We start from the raw sequence: 22,503 nt of genomic DNA, 5'->3' as shown, positions 1-22,503 counted from the left end.
GACACAATCCCTCAGTAGAAAAGACGTTCCATTCCCCACCATTGACATCCCTAACTTTAAAAAGTCCAAAAGCCAATAAAAATGGATTCATGACACACTTGACAAACAGAAAGGAAGGGTAATGTTCCATCCTCTAAACTGAAAATTACTACTTTGTTGTGGATACGTTTAAAGTTAAGATAATATAGGAATGCAGAAGGCAGTTTAAAAAGAAAAGAAAAATTAAGATGTTTCAGTTCTGAGTATCATGTGATGTGATTCAGGTTTTTACTTCTGTTTAAAAACAATTATAATGTGGCCTTAAATTGATGTTTCTTCATAACAAAGAAGAGATAGCCAGGCAGCTACTTGGACACCACAGCCTACATAACTTGATGTTTTAATAAATGAAAAGTGACAAGATGTAAACAACAGCATGACAAGAAACAATGCTGAACAAACCACCATGGATTTATTGGAATGCTTTATTTAACAAAATAACTACAAAGAACGGAGGCCTCCAAAAAGCAGGGAGTGTTATTGTATTCGATTGACAACTGCATTATTATAATATCTTACCAGTCATCTTTGCAATCTGCAACATGGTTAAGTTAAATAAAGGTCAGTTCTGATATTTTATGTAAGAAATTTGGTTGAGGTTAATGAATTATTTACTAATTATAGGAATATTTATCGGAAACATTTTCTGGAAGATGGAATGCAATCAAGAATGACAAGCTCTGTTGTCAAAAATATGGATGGAAATTGGACTAAATGTTATGTATATATGTTACTGCACGGCTTTTTGTAATAATTATCTGCCACAAGTGACCATTTTGCCTAAAGAAATTTCTAATTCTGCACAATTTCAGTTTATCACACTTAGCTGCATTACCATGGCAACCATCAATTAGATATTCCCCATTTTGTTACTGTAAATTAGTGTGACTAAAAGCGTGAACATTCAGGGAAACAGTGATCCTAATTTACATGCTTTATGATATATGGAGATGATGTGTAACCATGGTGACAGCTAATTTCTATTCAATCCCCAGAAATGTTGCTGACCCAGAGGAAAATCTTTGGAAGTATAATTATCCTTGCTTAAAGCATTCTTCAGTTACTTTCCTTACACATGAGCACACAGGCATGGTTTCACTTTCAATAACATAACTGCAGCACAGTCACTGACACAGTAACGCTAAGAAATTAATAAGGAAGACAACAGTTGTACGTGTTTTTTAAACAAACTATTCTTCATGCGCAAGACTCTCGAAGTCACTAAAGCTGGGATGTTTGTAAAATTTAGCAGAATTACTAATAAAATGTATGCAGTGAGTGAGAAACGTACATTATAAATTGCTTGCAGAATGACCAAATGTCTGGATTTTATTCGTCCTGTGTGGAACAGACTTGGAGCCTTGCAGAGACATGTATACGTACGTGTGATTCATACAAATTAGTATTTGTGATTTACAGTTCTGGCCACAGGTTTTCCTGAATGAAGGTTTGGACAAACCAGCAATGGTAAAAATGCACTGGTCCCTGTGATTTTGGTCTGGATAACAACCATCATTAGTGGCAGCAATTTGTTTTTGCCTCGGGAATAATATAATGCTGCTAATAGTAGTGGTGTCCCTGGTACAAAGGTAAAAGACAGCTGAGTCCAGTGAAATAATGAATTCTTGATCTTTCTGTCAGGGCAAAGAAAGTTTAAGCCATGTACCAGGATTTTAAAAAAGTAACGTCCAATAATATAATTTACAAGGTTGCATCATACAGCAATAACAACTTATATTTATATAGTGCCTTTGACATAATGAAATACCCCAAGGTACTACACAGCGGCATTGCAAAACCGAGCCACAAAGGGATATATTAGGGAAGATGATCACAAGCTTGGTCAAAGAGACAGATCTTAAGGAAAGCAGAAGTAGTGAGGTTTAGGGAGGGAATTCCAGAGCTTATGGGATATTCACAAGGTCGGAATTAGAGGAACGCAGATATCGGGAGGGTTGTAATGCTGGATGAGATAGTCAGAGATAGAGAGGGGGACAGTCCATGTGATAATTTGTAAGCATGGGTTAAGGTTGTTTGGCTGGGAGGTCAGCAAACACAAGGTGATGGGTGGATGGAATTTGGTATGAGTTAGGACACGGATAGCAGACGTTTTGGGTGACCTCAAGTTTGGGAGGGTTAAATGTGGGAGGCTGACCATGGGTGTATTAGAATATTCAAATCTGATGGTAACAAAGGCTTAAAAAAAGGGTTTCAACAGCAGAAGAGCTGAGGCAGGGGCCAAGGTGGGTGGTCTTCTGAAGATGGAAAGGGCAGTCTTAGGGCCCAATTTTACCATCAAATTGTGCCCGTTTTCAGGCGCGAAAACTTGGTAAAGTCGGGCGTGAGGCGAGTAGCACGATCTGGACCGCCTTTACCAAGGGTCTAAAATGGCCACCGTCGGCACCATGTCCGAAACGGGCACAACATCAATTTAAATGCATTTGCATGCATTTAAATTGACTTAATGGGCTGCACGCCAAACTTACCGGCACTTCCCCCTTTACCACCGCATTCACCTGTCCAGATTTGGTGCAAAACAGACATGGTCCGCAAAGGTCCAATTCGGGTGCTCCAGCTTCTGAGGAGGTAAGTTCAGAGCTTCCAGCTCAGATCGGTGGTGGGGGGGAGGGAGGTGTGTCAGATGGCTCTTTGGTCGGTTTGGGGGTGGGGGGGGGGGGCGGGGTGGAGGAAGGTGGGTCAGATCATTCTCTGGTGGAGGGAAGGGAGGTGGTCAGATTGCTCTCTGGTGGAGGGAAGGGAGGGAGGCAGGTTAGATGGCTCTCTGGTGGACGGGGAGGGTGACGTGTCAGATGGCTCTCTGGTGGGGGGAGGCAGGGGCAGTCCGCTGTCACTCTGTGTGCGATCGTTGTGGGGGGAAGGGGACCAGGGGGCCATAATCGGTCTGGGTAGTGGGGAGTGGGTGGATGAGGGTGTCAGTAATGTTTTGGGGGTGGGGCAATGTCTGTGGGGGCCAGGGGGGAGGCATTATACGGCCTGGGAGCGATGTGGCAGGGGAGTGTTTTTCAATTTTTTTCCCTGCGCATGCGCAGTTGAAGGCTCCGATCGGAGCTGCAGTGTATCGAGTGCGATAAGTCCCACCCACAAGCTTCTGCTGCGCGATTCAGAATTGCTGATTTTTTTTCAGGCAGAATGCGCAAGGGGGCGCCAGAAAATGGGTCTAAAAGTCAGATCTGAAACACTCCTAAATTCAAGTCCTGCCAGCACTTAGAATTAAAATGGTAAAATCGGGCCCTCAGTCTCAGCACAGATGTATGGTTGAAAGCTCATCTTGGGGTCAAATATGACACAGAAGTTACAAACAGTCAGGTTTCTCAGTATCAGCCGTTGCCAGGGAGAGGGGATGGAATTGATGAGGAGAGAGCGTAATTTGTGGCAGTGAAGTAAGACAGTGGCTTAAGCCTTCCAAATGTTCAATTGGAGAAAATTTCTGCTTATCCAGTACTAGATATTGGACAGATAATTTGATAATATAAAAACAGTGGAGAGGTTGACAGAGATGACGGTGTCAGCAGCATACATAAGAAAATTGATGTTTCATTTTTGGGTGATGTCAGCGAGGGGCAGTATATAGATGGAAAATAGGAGAAATACTTTATCATACCCCAGGATATAGTAGGAGAAAATATTCTAGTTTCATTCTGACCCTGTTTTCAACGTGAATTTTGTGGTTATAAAACTAAGCACAATAATAAAAAGAGCATCTTCCCTTTTGTGCTAAAAATTTCCTGTTTAAGTTTAACATGAATCAGATGTAATCAAGAGCATCATCTATATGCCGCAATGAAAAAATATAAAAGAGCATTGAAAAACAAGGCCATCTGGCTTTCATTACTCCTTTCGCAAACAATGCCTAATCTATGCAATTATGAACTTTACTCTTTATTTAATCTTTGATGGAAACATCGAGATAAATACTGCGATTGTCAAAGATACAAGGAATGTCGGGGATATTTAATTAACTGTTTATTGCCAAAATTCAATCCTGATTGTACCACATTGCAAAAAACAGAATTAATTCTCTGTTTAGGGAATAATGAACCTGGCCAGACTACATTGGTTGAGTGGAAGGTTGACCCTACTGAATTTCAGGTTGAAAGAGGATAAAGGGTTGTTTAAGAACAGCATGATAGATGCAGCAGCCCATGAAAGCATGATAGCGGCATTTGCCTCGATTGGATGTCAGGAGGGCATTCTATTAATCATTCTCAACAATGAAAACAAACAGAATTTTCTCTTTAAAACTGAGACTAAGGGCTAGAGTTTTGCAGAGTTGGAATGGCTCTGGAGCCATTTATAATGGGTGGGCTTGATCAGATTCCTGGGTTCCTGTCCCCATTGTTGGTACCGACTTTCAGCAGATCTGGGTTTCCACCTGTGCTTGGTATTCTTGGCTGATAGCCCAAACAAATCAAAGCATGAGCTCAGCGGGTCTTCTGTTTTGACAAGTGAAGTGAATTGCTAACTTTGCTTGATTGACATCTTTAAGTACATATAATAAGTTCATTCTGTGAAGTCCTTTGCAACTGTCTCAATGTTTATTTGGACAAGATTGATACGTTCATGGCCTATCTGATTAACATTTCTATGCGGATGTTGGGGCAGCATTTATTTTCCAAAGAACATTTCTGAATGGGTGTTTTTTCCTCTACACTTGCCATTGTTATATATCATTCATTGGTTATGTATGTATTGCATACTGAGTGAATGGGCAAGAGTTAGCATGGAGGATGTGAGGGGCTATTGGGAGTGGATTGGGGTCATGTATTGGCATTAAATTGGCATAGAGGGTAAGAGGGGCCTTGGTGAGTGGATCAGGAGACATGAAGGGGGTGTGAGAAATGTTGGCTAGAGAGCCTAATTGCTTTCATAATATTGAGACTGAAGTTCCAGAGAACTTAGGTGGCCCTTCTAACATGCCTGCCTCAGCACTTGCCTGCCTAAGATCTACTTCTGGGATTTGCAGGCCTGATTCCATTCCCTATCCTCCTCCTCAGAGTGAAAATTGTGTGATTTGGGGCCCTTTAAACCCAGCTGGGTCTACTGAGCCGAGGGATTTCCCAACTCAAGCTTATCGTGTCAGTAATGAAAATCTGGCCGTAACAACATTGTATTCCTGACACAACTGGTATAACTTTTCTGACGCCCTGCGCTGCTGGTGTAACCTTATACACTGTACATCAGAAAATCTTAGACTCAATGTTTGTTAATTCCCATCATTTAAATATTCACAAAACAGCCAGTTTTACCAATCACTGATATTATTCAGGTAAACCTCTTCTCTACCCTCTTCGAGGCCTTGACATCTTTCCTATATTGTGTGCCCAGAATGCTACATTTTACTCTAAATGACACCTAACCACTGTTTTGTAAAATGTAGGATAAAAATAATCTGCTTCATACTTGCATGCATTTGTGGAATGACTGTTATTGAAAACATTAATCCCATGTTACAATGAGTACACTATTGAACTCTCAAAGTTTAAATCCCTGAAATAATTGATTGAAGGCATGGTTATCTCAGCAGCAAAACCCTTCCCATTAATCCCTCCGCACAGACTACCACCTCAACCATTTTCAACATGTCCACCCCGAGGGAGTTTTAGTTCAGTCAGGCAGTATGGTCGGCACAGGCTTGGAGGGCCGAAGGGCCTGTTCCTGTGCTGCAATTTTCTTTGTTCTTTGTTCATGCATCCACCTCTATAATGATACCACCTACTCACCAAGTTCAATTCATATATCTTCTCCTTCCAAACAGAACACTTACCTCTTCCTCCTTCTTGGAGATAAGAATGAATCCATTGTTATCCATTAAGAAACAATTCAAAGCCTGCATGATAGATTAAAAACTTTAATTGATTTGAAATGCTTTTAGTGATTCCTCTATAATTCATTGAAAGAGTTTTTTTTTCAATTCAGCAGATGACTTATTGGGTACTTACATCATCATCACAGCTGATGGGACATTTCCCTTCTATATTGCTGCACTGGAAAAGGAAGAGAAGTGAGAATCTAAGATAGACAGAAGCCTAAGATCTATTTTCTATTTAAAAAAGCACTCTTGTCATGAAACATGTTTAGCATCCCTTTGTAGAAAAGTATTTTTTTCTTTATTCTTTCATGGGATGTGGCCATTGCTGACAAGACCAACATATGTTGCCCATCCCTAAGTTGCCTTGGAATTGAATGGCTTCCAGGGCCATTTCAGAGGGCACTTAAGATTCAACCCTATTGTTGAGAGTCTGGAGTCACATGAAGGCCAGACCAGGTAAGGTTGACAGATTTCCTTCCCTAAAGGAGATGAGTGAAGCAGGTGGGTTTTTAGAACAATAGATTATAGTTATCATGGTCACCAAGAATGGGACTAGCTTTATCATCCAGATGTATTAATTGAATTCAAATTCAATCAGCTGCTGTGGTGCAATGTGAACCCATGTCCCACGATCATTGGCCTGGGCCTCTGGATTACTAGCCAAATGGCATTACCACTACACCGCCGTCTCCCCTGAGTACATGGTATAAATTATATTAAAATTCGTGATCGGCCAACTTGTTCATGACATCAATGTAACCATCTACAGCAGTTGAATAAATTGTGTTTTTCTTTCCCATTTTCTCCATTGCATTTTCAGGATTGTTATTTTAGAATTAGCAACCACCCATTATATTTTTAAGTCTGGATTTTAGCCTAGAGGTGAGTTTAATGCAGAGAGATTTGTTGCGAGGATGGGAAACTGGGAAGTATTTCCTCAATGTCCTGCAGAATTTAAAAGCAGCATTGCCTTAAATTGTTTTCTATGAGGTTCCCATATTCAGGAAACCTGGTGGACAGGATGGAGGCCTTTTGAGTGGGTAGTCTGCTTCCCAAAGCTTACAGAGAGAGCAAAAGAGAAAATGTAGGAAAATGTGTGCTGGGAGGGAATACGATTATACAGTGGAGGGTCCCATTATGGTTTGAGGGATCTTGATCTTATGGACAGTTAGATGGAGATCAGCTGCAGAATTTTCCCATCCCACCTACCACAGGAATTGTAGCGGGTGGGACATGGACCATGTAAAGGTCCGTTGACCTCAAGCGGGATTTTCTGGTCTTGGGATAAAAGTGGCCAGAAAATCCTGCTGCAGGAGTCCTGATTGTGGGTGGTTCCATCATTATTCAAGGGGTCTCAATCATGAAGTGGGGTTCTGCAAGTGGTCCAGGCATTCCTGATCATGGTGGTTCAGGGGTTCCAATTGTTGGTGGGTTTGTCTGAACATGGTTTGTGATTCCAATGGTGGGGATAGCTGGAGATGGTCCCATCGTAGCCTGAGGAGACCCAATCATGAGAGGAGGGTCCCATCATGATCCAGCTTGTTCTGATCAAGGGGGATGAGGTCTGAAGGTTGTTGGGGAATAGGCTCATGATCGTAGGGAGGAGAATCCCAATGGTGCTTGGGGAGGGGGCATGCCCAATGTGAGGGAGAGATCCCATGATGATAAGGGAGGTCAAAGACTGTGGGGAGGAATCAAATGTGGTCCAGGGTCTGATCATGTGTGAGTGTTGGACAGTGGCCTGCGGGGGGGGAGGGGGGGGGGGGGGCGGGTCCTGACCATGAGGGCAGGACCCATTGAGATTTGAGGTTCCCTAATTGGAGATGGAGGGTGAGATGATGCTCCAGGGGTGCTGCTCATGTTTGGGATTTGGGGCCATGGGGAAGGCCTGCTGGTGGTTGGGGGAGAGCAGAAAAATCGTTGGTGGGAGTGGGGGTTTAGTGGTAAGTTTGTTGGTCCTGGAGGAAGCATTCCTTCTTCTCCTGGCCCATAAATGCAGTTCAGTTTCCCAGGGAAACCAAGCCAGCAATGTTTAAAAATAGAACAACTGTCCAAATGACAGCACATAGCCTCATTATATTTTTTAAATGATCAACCACTTTTGGTGAGTGGGTCGGTCGCTTGCCCTCGTCCTGCCTCTGTCAAAACTGCAATTTTTTTGTTTTTTTTCCATTTGATACAATTCCAACCCAACTATATTTGTGAGTTAAATTCAACCCTTAAGAGTTCAGCATTGTATATCTTTGGTTAAAAAGTAAATTAATTGAAAAATATGAATTTATAAAGTTGTTGTGAAATGTAACTTGAAAAGGAAATACTAAGATATTTGATCATTATCTCCCGACTCCTAAACTCAATCCCCCCTCATCAATCGAGGGATTGGGTTTAGGAGTCGGGAGATAATGATGCAGCTTTATAAGACCCTCGTCACACCCCACTTGGAGTACTGTGCTCAGTTCTGGTCGCCTCATTACAGGAGTGATGTGGAAATGATTGAAAGGGTGCAGAGAAGATTTACAAGGATATTGCCTGGATTGGTTGGCATCCCTTATGAGGATAGGTTGAGGGAGCTCGGTCTTTTCTCCTTGGAGAGACGAAGGATGAGAGGTGACCTGATAGAGGTGTACAAGATGTTGAGATGTATAGATCGGGTGGATTCTCGGAGGCTTTTTCCCAGGGCTGAAATGGCTGCTATGAGAGGACACAGGTTTAAGGTGCTGGGGAGTAGGTACAGAGGAGATGTCAGGGGTAAGTTTTCACTCAGAGGGTGGTGGGTGAGTGGAATCGGCTGCCGTCAGTGGTGGTGGAGGCAAACTCGATAGGGTCTTTTAAGAGACTTCTGGATGAGTACATGGGACTTAATAGGATTGAGGGTTATAGGTAAGTCTATATATAAGCCTAGGTAGGTAGGGACATGACCGGTGCAACTTGTGGGCTGAAGGGCCTGTTTGTGCTGTATTATTTCTTTGTTCTATGTTCTATATACAGTATTGGTATTGCTTTGTTTTTTTTAAAAATACAAACTAGCAAAATTAAATAAATATAATTAAAACAAAAAAAAGCATTTCTTTAACTCATTTTTTATTTTAATTGAAAGTTAGTTAATTTTTTCCTGGTCTCAATTTCCTTCCTACAATTAAGATGGTGAAACAGTCTGTTGTAAAGCTACTTGGTGATCGGACAGTGACAGATATAATTCCGCAAAGTCGAGACAAATTTGATTTAATATGTACTTTTTAAGTTGTCAGTAATATATTAGTAGACCTGTATCCTCTCCTTGGTAGCAGATGCAACTTTCTCTTGCTTTTTAAAATTCTTTCATGGGATGTGGTCACCATCTGTTGCCCATCCCTAATTACCCTCGGAAAAGTGATGATGGGCCGCATTTTTGAGTTGCTATAATTCATGTGATGTAGCTACAACCACAGTGCTATTAGGAAGGGAGTTACGGGATTTTTGTCCAGCGACAATGAAGGGATGGCGATTTAGTTCCAAGTCAGGATGGCGTGTGTTATACTAACTGCCTTGGTGTTAACAAACAACACAGATAGATATGCAGCAATAGCTGTCTCAGTCTGTAGGTCTGTTCCTCCTCATTAGTACTTGTTTTATCAAAACTGTTTACTTACATCAGTATCATTGGGCTGCAAAGGGAAAAATACAAGGCAGCAGAAAAGAAGAAGAAAACAAGTTAAGCTAGTTTGTAGACATCATGGTAAATACATTAGTATACTTCAACATAAATCTGCATACACTATTATATTAACATATCTGTTTATACAGAAATACATGCCAATATGCTTCACTGAACATCAATAAATGTCAACACAAATCAAGATACTCCAGCACAACTCAACATACTTTATCACACAAAAAAATAATTAGGAAAAAACATCTCCTCAGAAATTCAAATCCAGTGATGGTTAAAGCCGTTAGAGCCGCAGCTGCAACATACAACAATATATGACAGAGGAAGAAATTTTCCAGGCCAGTGGGGTTGGGCGGCACGGTAGCACAGTGGTTAGCACTGCTGCTTCACAGCACCAGGGACTCGGGTTCGATTCCCAGTTTGGGTCACTGTCTGTGTGGAGTTTGCATGTTTTCCCTGTGTCTGTGTGGGCTTCCTCTGGGTGCTCCAGTTTCCTCCCACAGTCTGAAAGACGTGCTGGTTAGGTGCATTGACCCGAACAGGTGCTGGATTATGGCGACTAGGGGAATTTCACAGTAACTTCATTGCAGTGTTAATGTAAGCCTTACTTGTGACTAATAAATTAACTTTAGCTTGCAGGCAGGGTTGCTATAAAAATTGCAAAAGATGCCTGTGTCCCATCGTGCTCCTGCCTCTTCCATCTTTTACTGGAGCTAGTTGGGAGCGTACTGAGTTCAAGCGGACTCCATTTTCACTGGAGTGAAGGCCTTGTCCTGCAATGTGTTGGTTACAATTTTTACAGTAAACATAAATGCTCACGAATAGTAGAAAGGGGCTGTGAAGCTACTGAGCTGTCAAGTTATTTAAATGGCCAGTCCTTTAAATTTTGGAGGGGAAACAGGTAACATGTGTTTGTGAGTTAAAACAAACCTGTGCTTGTAGTTTCAACAGATGTTTGTTGACATAAATGCGATAATTACACCATTATTGCTACTTGACTGCTTCCACAACCAGTCACTACCACAGTGGGGCCTGCTAAGTTCACAGTTTAGTTAACAGTTTCTAGAAGTCATTAAATAATTAACTGTCAGTGTTAGGTTTATGAATACAAATACAAATGTAGATTAATTACTTGGGGGAGATTGAAATGTATTGAATGTATTTAAATGTATTGAACAGGTTTTTATGAATGAGAGATTTTTTTTATAGTGAGATCTGTAATAGCTACTTAGAACTTTATTTAATTTAATCTCAACATGGTTCTTGATGTCTGCCCATGGTGGATACTGGGTAAATTGGCTTGAAGGGTGTAAGGGTGGTGAATGGGGGACATGGGTTGGCATGAATTGGGCATAGGGAGTTGGTATGGGGGGATTGAGGGGGTTTGAAGGGCCAAATATTTTGCATCACAGCTGCGGCAAAGTTCTAGGGATCTGAGGTAGGTCTTTTAAACCGTCCGCCTCGGCACTCAGCAGCCCCTGTGGTTGCATCCAATCTGCATCAGGAGCTGAAGGCCCAACTACAGCAGACACCCACTTCCCCTGGAATGAAGATACTGCCATTTGAGGCACTTTTCCTGCGGCAAGTGTGACATGCTGGAAATTTTCCCAACCCAATGCACCCACCTTGGGAGTGAAAATCTAGGTTTATGACTCAGTGTCAGGTGAGATGCTACTTTGCAAAGCATTCCATCTATCAGAAAGTGTTATCAGTGAGTGATGAGTGACTGCCAGATACCTGGGAGGCATTTACCCGACAAGCACCTGATCCACCCTCAATTGCACTTACTTGTTGCCAGCTTTCAGAGCGGCATGGGAGCAACTTATGCAGCTACACTGTTCCTCTCCAGACGGCAGAGGAGACAGTGATTGAAATTCACCTGGAAGACGGCATGATCCCTAACAGAGGGTTTAAAGGAAGAGGACAAGCTATCCTGACATGTGTGAGCACCAGTGTCTCAAGAGGCTCAGGTTCTGATGACAGTTTGCTGCTGATCTATAGTTACCTATAGACCCATGACTGAGGTCCGCTGTGACGCATTCAGCAGCCAAACCTTGTCATCCTCTTCACTAGCAGGCTGTTGCACCTTGCTGGGTTCATTATAATGATGCCAAATATCAGGACTGCCGTGTGTGTGTCTGTGTGTGCGTGTAATGTGTTATTTTGGCTACTTGTTTTTTTGCCTTATTTTATGGACATTTCTGGTTTGTTAATGGGTGGGTTCTGAAAAACAGAGGTATCTGCAGAGGTATCAGCAAGGAATAGATGTGGCCAAAAGATGACCGTCAACGCCATGTATATTTCAGTCATGATGTTTGCTTTTAGTGCCTGAGGAGAGAAACTCCTACATTGCAGTGTTGTAGTCACTGCTGCAGATCGCAGGATCAACCTTATTAACTCATGCACAAAACTGTATCAAATTCCCAGCACCTGTTCCCATGGAAACAACTTGCTTTCAAAAGCTAATGCGCTACATGTCTTAATGAGGACCTCGATGGCTTTTATTTTCTTTAAAAAGATAGCTTCTCTCCCACCCCCACCCCCCACTTTTAAGGTAGTCTTACATTTAATAGAAGAAAAATCATACAAAATGGAAATTTAATTGGGCTGCTTGAGCGGTTTATGAAAATTTCAGTAATTTGGACCTTGACAGTATTATTTGAGATATAAATGAATGAACATTAAGCATATGCATATAAAATTCTTCCTTATTTAACTGTTTAAAATAGACAGTTAAAACATCTTAAAATAGCAAAGCATGCCAATGTGAGCCAAGGAATTTAATAGAAGAGGAGCAGGTTAATTCAGCACCTCAAGACTGTTCCATCATTCAATTAGGTCATGGTTGCTCTGTACCCAAACTTAATCCACTAACCTTGGCTTCATATCTCTTAATAACCTTGGCTAGAAATTTTTTATCAATCTTAGATTTAATTTAGCTAGCATCTACTGGTTTTTGTGGAAACGTGGATCTTTGTGTTAAGACGTCCTTCTAAACTTTGTTCATAAACGATCTTCCTCTGATTTTTCTGGTCATGTCCCCTTATCCTAGATTCCCCCACCACTTGACTAAAATTTCTCTCTATCAACCCTGGCTCAGATTTCTGCTCCCCGTTTGAGTGCGCTGGGAAGGGAGAATTCCAGGCTCCGTTAACCCAACCCTTAAAAATGGCTGCCCCAACTTCCAATTTGCGGATCAGGGGCGAGGCTAAATCAGGAAATGGGGCAGGTGACCCTGGAAGTAATGAGGGGTTGAGTGGGCCTGATGCAGGGTTGGGCAACTCGGGTGCAGATAAAAATCGGGCCTTCAGAAAGGGCCATTTGCGAGATTGTTCATCACTGGTGAAGTCCCTGTGACACGGAGGAGATGTAATTGCCTTGTCAGGTGAGTGTCAAAGCTGTAAATGTTGTCCAACTGTTAGCTGACCCTGGAATGGATGGTCCACCATAGGCTTTTCCTATGGGGTAATTGTCATTGTTACTGCCTATTCAAAGTGTACTGTACTGTACCGATGAAAGTATGGAATGGATGCTCAAGATAGAGGCATGGGGATGGCATTGTCTTCCCCAATACCTGATGCAGATGATATGCAATCATATATTTAGCTGCCAAGTCTCAGTGGGTGGATGAATAAGGAACAGTGCCATGCTCATTATATCATCCACTTTCCCTCCTGCCACCCATCTATCATGATGTGCCCACACTGTTGAGCCTTGACCAGGTCCCTCGCATCTGCACACTGTCACAGTGTAACAGTTTGACTCAGAGGGGAAACCAGTCAGGTTGTCAGTGGTCACAGTGCACTGCATGCTACCTTGGAGATACAGCCACAACAAACTTTGCACTGAGCATTTGTACAGAGCCATTTGCTCCACCAAACCTGAGAAGCAATCATTGATCAGGTGAAAATGGTTAATGCATGTAGGCATACAGAAATAAATGAGAGCATTGTAATCTGAATGGCTCACGATCCTTTTCGACGAACACTTTTATTCATAGAATATCACACAAAGGAGACACGGGGGAGAGATGAGTCAATTTGTCCCATGCTTTTCTGATGAAGACCTTCGAGTTTTGGTGCAAGGGGTCCAGAAGAGGAGAGCAGTCCTCTACCCTGCTGGTTGGCTTAATCCATCGACATTAACTAAAGGCTTGGATTCAAGTTACAGCTGCAATGAGTGCAGCAACAAACCATCAGTGCTCATGGATTGAGTGCTGGAAAAGGACCTGCTGTATCTGGCAAGGTAAGTGGCTTCCTTATCCACACACAAGTCCAAAGGAAAGATCATATCTGCATGCTGCAGCTGAGGTGTGTGACATGACACACATACACCTCTGCTTCAGCACTGAGGCTCATATCCTTCTTCAATGAGGCCAAAAATCAATAAAAATCAATTAATAGAAGAGTGGCGGCCCCAATGCGGCACAGTAACAAAAATAAAACTGTCAAAAGAAATTTAACAAATTAAATTAAAATGGTGTTCCTGGGACTGTTGAGGCATTCCAGCCCCTGTGCTGCCCACCAGTTGCAGAAGGTCTCAAGCATAGCAGTGGGCACCCCATACTCCCTCTCCAGGGACACCTGGCTGGGAACATAGCTGTAGAAGAGGGATAGATGGTCAGGCTGGAGACCCCTTTGACCGCCCACTGCCTGGGCCTGTTGATGACTACCTTAGCCAGGATCAGGAACAGGCTGATCTGAGGCTTATACGTATATAGTTAATTTTGGTGTGCACAGAACACAGAGCAGTGTGGTGTACACAGTGAAGAGCAATAGCCTTCCATGCACTATATGTCAGGCTGATATAAAATCTGTGTTGTCATTGCAGACCGAAAGGGTGAAGAACATCACAGAGATGGCCTGGAGGGGGTTGGGTCAGTCTCCCTGAAACACATACGTTCTGTGGAATAGATGGTCATGGAGATTGCCAGTCTGCTGATGATGGTGAATCGCCATTAGCAGCTGATAAAAGAGTGTTGAAATCACCCTGGTAATGATGATAATGGTGGAGGTCATGTCACGTCACTGAGCCCAGTGGGAATTGGCATGAAAGGAAGTGCCATGATAGGGTTACATTATATGGGCAACACGAGCATGGTTAAAGCAATGCATGCATCAGCGTTATAAACAACTCATTGGGCTCGATTTTACCAACAATTTGCGCCCATTTTCGGGCGTGAAATCGTGATAAAATCGGGTGTGAGGCCTTTATTGTGATCTGCACCCGTGTCCGAGCAAATCGCGACTTTACCGACACCCGCGAGTGGCGCGGATCCGTTCCGCGCCCGAATCGGGCGGCCCGACGATTTAAATGCATTAGCATGGATTTAAATTGATTTAATTACCTGCCCGCCCAACTCTACCATCAATTCCCACTTTACTTTCTTCTGTTCCGTTCCGGATCCACGCTTTTAGTGACCTGCTAAATAAAAACCCGAAGCTGACGCTGCAGCTTCCGAAGAGCGGGGTCAGAGCCTGCAATGGCTCTCTGACCCAGATCATCCTCGGGCGGGGAGGGGGGGGTGCGGGGGGTGGGGGGGGAGAGGAGGGAGGTGGGTCGGATGTATCTCTGGGGGGGGGGGGGGGGAGGAGGAGGAGGTGGGTCAGAGCATCCTCTGGGGGGGGGAGGAGGAGGAGGAGGAGGAGGAGGAGGAGGAGGAGGAGTCGGGTCAGAGAATCCTCTGGGGGGGGAGGAGGAGGCGGATCAGATGTATCTTTGGGGGGGGCGAGAGGGCTGATCGTTGTCTGATGGTGGGGGGGAGGCCCGATCGCTCACTGGTGGGGGAGCGGCTGGATCTCTGGTGGGGGGGCAGGGGTGTCTGCTGCCACTCTGCGGGCGATCGGTGGGGAGGGAGGGGCAGGGGTGTCCGCTGCCACTCTGCGGGCAATCCCTCCTCCCCACTGGAGGAAAGGATCCCTCCTCCCAGAGTGATTCAAATCCATGATCTTTCATCTGAAACATTAACTCAGTTTCTCTCTCCATACGTGCTGCCTGGATATTTCCAGAAGTTTCTGTTTTAACTTCCAATGTGCAGCATTTTGCTCTTCTATCTGGAAGTTAGTGCCTGTTATGTTCTGTGTCTTGCTATTTGGAGGAAAATGGCTTCAAATATTCTGGAATCCTTTTGATGCCTCATCCAAACATTTTCATGTGTGAGTCTAGACGGTGACCACTGCCAAGCTTTTTATCCAGCACAGCATTGTAACTGAGCTCAACATTGCTCTCTGAGTGTTTACATGTTTAAAATTAACAAGTTAAGGTCACTGGATATTGATCAGAAGCAGGAATAATTGAATGGTTTTTGTTCAGTTTAGAATAGAGAGACTGAAGCCCTGTCTGGCATCAGCTGGAGCTTGGACTAGGGATCAAATACAGGGATTTTATGATCTCTGTGCCTCATATAGCAGGCCATTTACTTACTGATTCATACTCAGGCAGCACGTACGGAGAGAGAAACTGAGTTAATGTTTCAGATGAAAGATCATGGACTTGAATCACTCCGGGAGGAGGGATTCGTTCCTCCGGTGGGGAGGAGGGATCGCCCCCAGAGTGGCAGTGGACACCCCTGCCCCCCCCACCAGAGATACATCTGACCCGCCTCCCTCCTCCCCACCACCCCCCCCCCCAGAGATACATCTGACCTGCCTCCCTCCTCCCCCCGCCTCCCAGAGGATGATCTGTGTCAGAGAGCCGCTCTCTCCGCTTTCTGCTTTTTTTTCCTTTCCCGACACGGGCGCGCTTTTTCAGATTTTGTTCGAGCTGTGCATGCACAGTTCAGAGCTCCGATCGTTCCGGCAGCGCTAAGCCCCGCCCACAGCGCGGATCGGACTGGAGCCGGCTGAAAGCGTATGGGCGCGTCTGAACGCCGATTCCAAGGTCGGATCTGTACTACGCCCAGATTCGGCACTCAGAATCAAAATGGTAAAATCGGACCCATTTTGTATCTCACACAGGTCCTCGCTCTCCTCCCTCACTCTCCCGATCCAGATCATCGTTCAGCCATCAAAATGACGAAGAGATGTTGAAGGAGGCAGCAGCACATCTGAGCAGCCCACACAATGCCAACTCTGATACAAGAACTTGAGGAAGTGCATGTAGAGTTGATAGTTTAGTACCATGGCCCTTTAAGGGAAGGGAGATAGACATTTCCCAAGAGCCACATAGTCAGCGAGCACCCTATGAATCGTCCCAATGGAAAGCCAAGCCAATCGGCAGGAGGGTGGGTACCATGGGTCTATAAGGGACTCACAGTTGGAGCCAGGGAGTCCAGTAGAGCAGCCACATTTTAATTTAGTTTGAACTTGATGTACATATATTGGGTGAAACCTTAGCAAAAAATAGCAGAGTGCTGGCTCTGATGCAAAAAATGGAGTGTTTCCCACTATATTAAAGCAAATTACTGTGAATGCTGGAATCTGAAACCAAAAGAGAAAATGCTGGAAAATCTCAACAAGTCTGGCAGCATCTGTAAGGAGAGAAAGGATCTGGCATTTCGAGTCCAGGTGACCCTTTGTCAAAGCTAAAAGACATAGAAAGTGGGAGATATTTATACTGCAGGCTGAGGGAATGAAAGATGAGTCATAGCCACAGAAACCAGGGGAAAAGACTGCTAATAGCTGTCCCCAGAGAGAACAAAGGGTGTGAATGGCCAATCGGCCATTCACGGTCAGTGTTTCCCACTGACGGCGCTGCTGTGTTTCGGGCCAAACCTTATGCCTCATTATGCCCACGAGGTTCACTGATTCGCTTGTCCTGCAACGCCATAACTTCTGTAAGCATTGGCGAGCTAAGTATAAATAGCTCCCCAACATTTGTTCCACAACAACTGCTGGAGATGGCAGGCAAGAAGGCAGCATTGTGCTTTTTGGAGGGGGCCATCACAAGGAAGCTGGATAGAGTATAGCAGAGGCAGGACACATACTCCCCCCACTCCAGGAGACGGCCTTCCAGCAAGGTCACCAGCCCCACCTGGAATGCAATGGCAGCCCTGGTTAATGCAAGCACACTCCAGAAGAGGTTGAAAGAAGATGATTCAGTGAAAAGCCTTCTTTGCTTAGCAAGGTTAAGTGAACAACCTCCAGTCTCCCACTGGACACCCCTCGCACCCTCAACCCTTTCTGTCACTCAGCCACCTTGGCCTTTGCCAACACCAGACTCTCCTCTCCCTCCCGCAAACACCATGTTTCCCCAGTAGCTGCTATGTTCCTCACACTTCAGCTCCTACCCAAGCACCACGCTTGTCATACCTCATCATCAAGTTAAACGTACCTACACTCTCCCTCTCTGTGTCTTTGCAGTACAAACTCAACCACAACAGCCGTCAGCGCTGCAACCAGCTGGAGTCATGCCTGAGCTGAGAACCCTCACATGTTTTTGAGGAGCGAGCCCTCGACCTGGCTCGGGAGGAGGAAGATAGTTGCCTACGCTACTGGTGAAAAGGGGGCATGCTGCACACCAGCAACTAGCCCCATCAACCCCAACTAAAGGCCAATGCAAGGCTGTGTGCAGTACTCCAGGTATGTCTAACCAGGGCTTTGAATAGCTGCAGCAAAAACCCATTCCTCTTTATACTCTCACCTTCTCGATATAAAAGCTAACATTCCATTGGACTTTTTGATTATGGTGTTTGTTACTGATCTCTACATTGTAGTGATCTATATACATGGACTCCTAAATATCTTTGGTCCTTCACTGTTCATAGCTTCTTACCATTTAAAAAACATTCAGATCTATTCTTGATTGTCCCAAAATGAATGACCTCACACTTAGCTCCATTGAAATCTATGTCCCAGTTTTGCTCACTTACTTAATTCATCAAAATCCTTTTGCAATTTTATGCTCCCTTCCACATACATTATTATTCCACCAATCTTTTTTGTCATTGGCAAACTTGGTTATATTGCTCTCTATCATACCAATGTGTTAAGAATTGTGAGCAAGGAATTATTAAGCATTGTAAACCAAGAATTTCTACTAATGAGTGGAGGTAAGATATAATATAATAATGTATGTTCATGTACCATGAGATAGCTTCAAGTTTATGGTGTAAAAATCCACAACAGAAATGTGAAATGTTCCAAAATAAATGCTGTAATTACAAGGATTACATTTGCATGATCATTGTCATGCATTGAACAGCCCACTCCCTGTCCCACTTCACCTCAAGATGTATTTGTGTAACAAATGTGTGCAAGTCTGTTTAAAAATTTAGACTGTAGAAATGTATATATATAGAATCTTTAACTGGTTCTGGAGGTCTGAATATAATGAATGCTAAGAACAAAAGCCCAATGTAGGCTTGTACCGTAAAGGCAATTTGCAGTGTTGGTTAACTGTGTGGTTGTTCCACAGTACAGGAAGCTTTGCTATGTCCCTTGTAAATATATAAAATAGTATAAACTGAGAAAAAAATCTACTCCCTCCATCAAGCATGTTCTTTCCATAAATTTATTCATGATTGTTAATAAAAATTAATTGGAATTCTAGGGCAATTTCTTAGTTTTACATATCTGAACAGAAAATACCAATGGAACTTAATGAAACAGTAGGCAACCAAAGTGATGCCTGAGCCATAACTTAAATAGAAATGTCCTCTCTCTGACAATTAAATGGATTTAGATGGAATGAACTCAGGGCAGCATCCAGGACAGAGAGGAAAGTAAATATTTTTGATTTGATGTATTATTGTCACATGTGTTGGGATACAGTGAAAAGTTTCTTGCACACTATATAGACAAAAGATACCGTTCATAGAGTACATAGTGGAGAAGGAAAGGAGAGGGTGAAGAATACAGTGTTACAGTTTAGGGTGTAGAGAAAGATCAACTTAATATAAGGTAGGTCCATTCAAAAGTCTGATGGCAGCAGGGAGGAAGCTGTTCTTGAGTCAAATACAATAGTAAAATAAAATACAAAGTAAAATACAAACTCATATGAAAAAATTTGAGGAGTTACCTATCTGCTAAATGTTCATTTCTTACCTGTCGTGTAGCCATCCAGAATTTCTGGCGCAGTACTGAGAGATTAATCTGTACGCCTACAGCTGAAAAAGAAATTAAATAATTAACCTTAATTTAAAAAAACTAATTGCTTCTTTTTCTGGAATGATTTCAAATTACAACAATTCACAGGGCAAAAGAAATAATCCACACTTTGGGGAAAGAATAGTGATAGAAATCCTGCTGGTTCAAGAAGTGAGTGCACTCACTTGTTTTGTGCAGTGATGGGGTTTGTATTCTCTTTGTTACTTCTTCACACAGGCATTAACAAGATGTTTTCCTCCTGATGGGAAATAAAACCTGAGATAACCAAATTACTACCTCATAAGAAAAGGCTACTGAGCCGGGGGAAGATGGAACTCGTCATATGTGCACCAATAGAGCCAGGAGAAAATACTCCTGTGCAAATTAGCACAAGAAAGAAATCAAAAACATTACTGACAGGGATTGTGAGCTGCAGAAAGCTTGAATACCATGCAGCAAGACCTGAACAATATTCAGGTTTGGGCCAGAGAATTCCCAGGAAATGACCATACCAACAAGAGAGAATCCTATCAATCTCCCCATGACATTCAATGGCATGATCATTGCTGAATGCCCACCATCACCATTCTGGGGGTTATCATTGGCCAGAAACTGAACTGGACAAGCCATATAAATGTGGCTACAAGAGTAGGTTAGATGCTAGGAATTCTGCAAGGAATAGCCCACCTCCTGACTTTCCAAAGCTTGTGCACCATCTACAAGACACAAGTTAGGAGTGTGATGGAATACACAACACTTGCCTGGTAAAGTGCAATTCCAACAATACTGAAGAAGCTTCATACCACCCAAGACAAAGCAGTTTGCTTGATCAGCATCCCATTCACCATCTTAAAAATTAACTCTCACACTGGTGCACAGGAATGGTGGTTTTGTACCATTTACAAGATGCAGAAACATGTCATTTAATCCCTGTAGTGCAGAAGGAGGCCATTTGGCCCATTGAGTCTGCACCAACCCTCTGACAGAGTATCTTGCCCAGGTCCTTTGCCCTGCCCTATCCCATAATCCCACACATTTATCATGGCCAATCCACCTAACCTGCACATCTTTGGACTGTGGGAGGAAACCGGAGCACCTGGAGGAAACCCATGCAGACATGAGAATAACGTGCACACTCCACACAGACAGTCACGCAAGGCTGGAATTGAACCTGGGTCCCTAGCGCTGTGAGGCAGTAGTGCTAACCACTGTGCCACCGTGCCGCCCTTCAAGTTGCCTTTGACAGCATCTTACAAACCCGTGACCCCTACTATCCAGCAGATGCATTAGAACACCAACACCTCCCTTCCAAGTCACACACCATCTGGCTATTGATGGACTTCTACACCTACGCCGCAACCACCCTGGATGTGGGCTGGCAAGCAAACAGAGACATACAATCATGTGGAATGGCTGGGGTGCTGTGCCCTTCACCTACCCACAGCTGCTGGTATTTTGGCAATTAATGGCCTCATAAGGTCTTACTCCCAATGTCACTTGTATTATACCAGCAATGGGATGGGGTTGCCTGGGTCACCCTGCAGGAATATTAGGTATTGGAGGCTAAAAGATCACACTTCTGTATGGAGGTTCCCTCCACCCACTATTGTACTTCCCCCTGAAAGTTCCATGCCCACCACCTTTCTGAACCTAGGCCCTATCCACCATATTCTTGGCTTGCCAGAATGGCTCTTGTGGAACTAGCCCCAAACTCCTCCACTTACCGGGTTTTCCAGTTCCAGTGATGATTATTGCTGGAAACTGGACTCAGTCTAAGAAGTGACAAGTACTCCCAGTGGCATTGTTGGGACCAAAGATCTGCCAGCCATTTGATTGGCTGGCAGTTCTCAGAGGCAGGACTTTCTTTCAGACGTGCGTGAAGATGCCCTGAGCCATTTAAAAGCCTGATGTAAAATCGGCTCAGGGATTCTCGGCCTAGTGGAGATGGGCTTGCTGCTGACTTTTAAGACAGGGAGCATTGTGTAAAATACCACTCAACATAATTGTTTCTTCACTGTCCCTTGGTCAAAATCCTGGAACTGCCTCCCTAACAGCATTGTCAGTGTACCTACACCAAGTGAACTGTAATGGTTCAAGATTGTGGCTCACCACCTCAAGGACAACTAGGGATAGGGAGTAATGGCATGCCTTGCCAAGTGATGCTCACATCCCAGGAAGAAACATTCCCCTCAAATTTGGTTTTAAAACCCATCTAAACTGATAGTATGAATACTTCCTTTACTTGCTGACTATAAGGATCAAAATGAAATAAATTTAGGGAAGTGCCATCCAGTAGTACCCAAATGGATGTGACCTGACAACATCAACTTGCCCAGAATTCAGCACAAGTTGGCACTTATGGCCCAGAATTTACTGTACAAATACTGCAACTTTGAGACTAACCATAAAATCATTATTATTTATGCATAGATTGAACAACTAACTACATCTAACGAGGGCATCTTGTGTCTGACTTCTCATTCAAATACATTGAACAGTGTTAAGTTTTTGTACTTGGACAATAGATATGACCTAAACTTGTGACGTAATATTAGGGCGTATAGATTTATGTCTAAGTATCTTTTTAATGAGATGATATATTAATTACTACCAGTCAATTTCTCTGGCACTGACAAAGCTAACAATGACAAGAGGGAAGTCTTCTTCCTTCCAATTTTAATTGCTGTTTGAGATTTTAATAAAACATGATTTTTTTATTTTAGACTTTGCAATTTTTAGGCCAATGCTTTCTCTGTTTACTAACTATAAAGAGCCAACATGAAATGAGTCTCAACAGTTTGGACATGAACTAGTTCAACCTCACTCAGATATTACTATATTATTATTTTTCATCTTGTTACACTCTGCTCTGTCGTGACCACCAAACACCAGCAGTAACTATAGATAGCATCAATGAACCATTTCCCCTGATGATAATTGTTAAACTGAAACAACTTCAA

The 22,503-nt window shown here is 43.4% G+C and overlaps 1 protein-coding gene across 1 annotated transcript in view; it reads right to left on the bottom strand.

The window, feature by feature from the left end:
- The window catches only part of LOC144499221 (voltage-dependent calcium channel subunit alpha-2/delta-4-like), a 422,353-nt gene that overhangs the window by 65,924 nt on the left and 333,926 nt on the right, over positions 1 to 22,503 (bottom strand). The window contains exons 28-30 of the mRNA XM_078221339.1: positions 19,502 to 19,563; positions 6,000 to 6,044; positions 5,825 to 5,887 (exon numbers count right to left, since the gene is read on the bottom strand). Coding sequence (XP_078077465.1) covers positions 5,825 to 5,887; positions 6,000 to 6,044; positions 19,502 to 19,563 — 170 coding nt within the window. The remainder of the gene's footprint in view (positions 1 to 5,824; positions 5,888 to 5,999; positions 6,045 to 19,501; positions 19,564 to 22,503) is intronic.

This window comes from Mustelus asterias, chromosome 9 (assembly GCF_964213995.1).
Source record: "Mustelus asterias chromosome 9, sMusAst1.hap1.1, whole genome shotgun sequence".
In the NCBI taxonomy this organism is placed as follows: Eukaryota; Metazoa; Chordata; class Chondrichthyes; order Carcharhiniformes; family Triakidae; genus Mustelus; species Mustelus asterias.
This window is presented reverse-complemented; position numbering and strand designations above follow the sequence as displayed.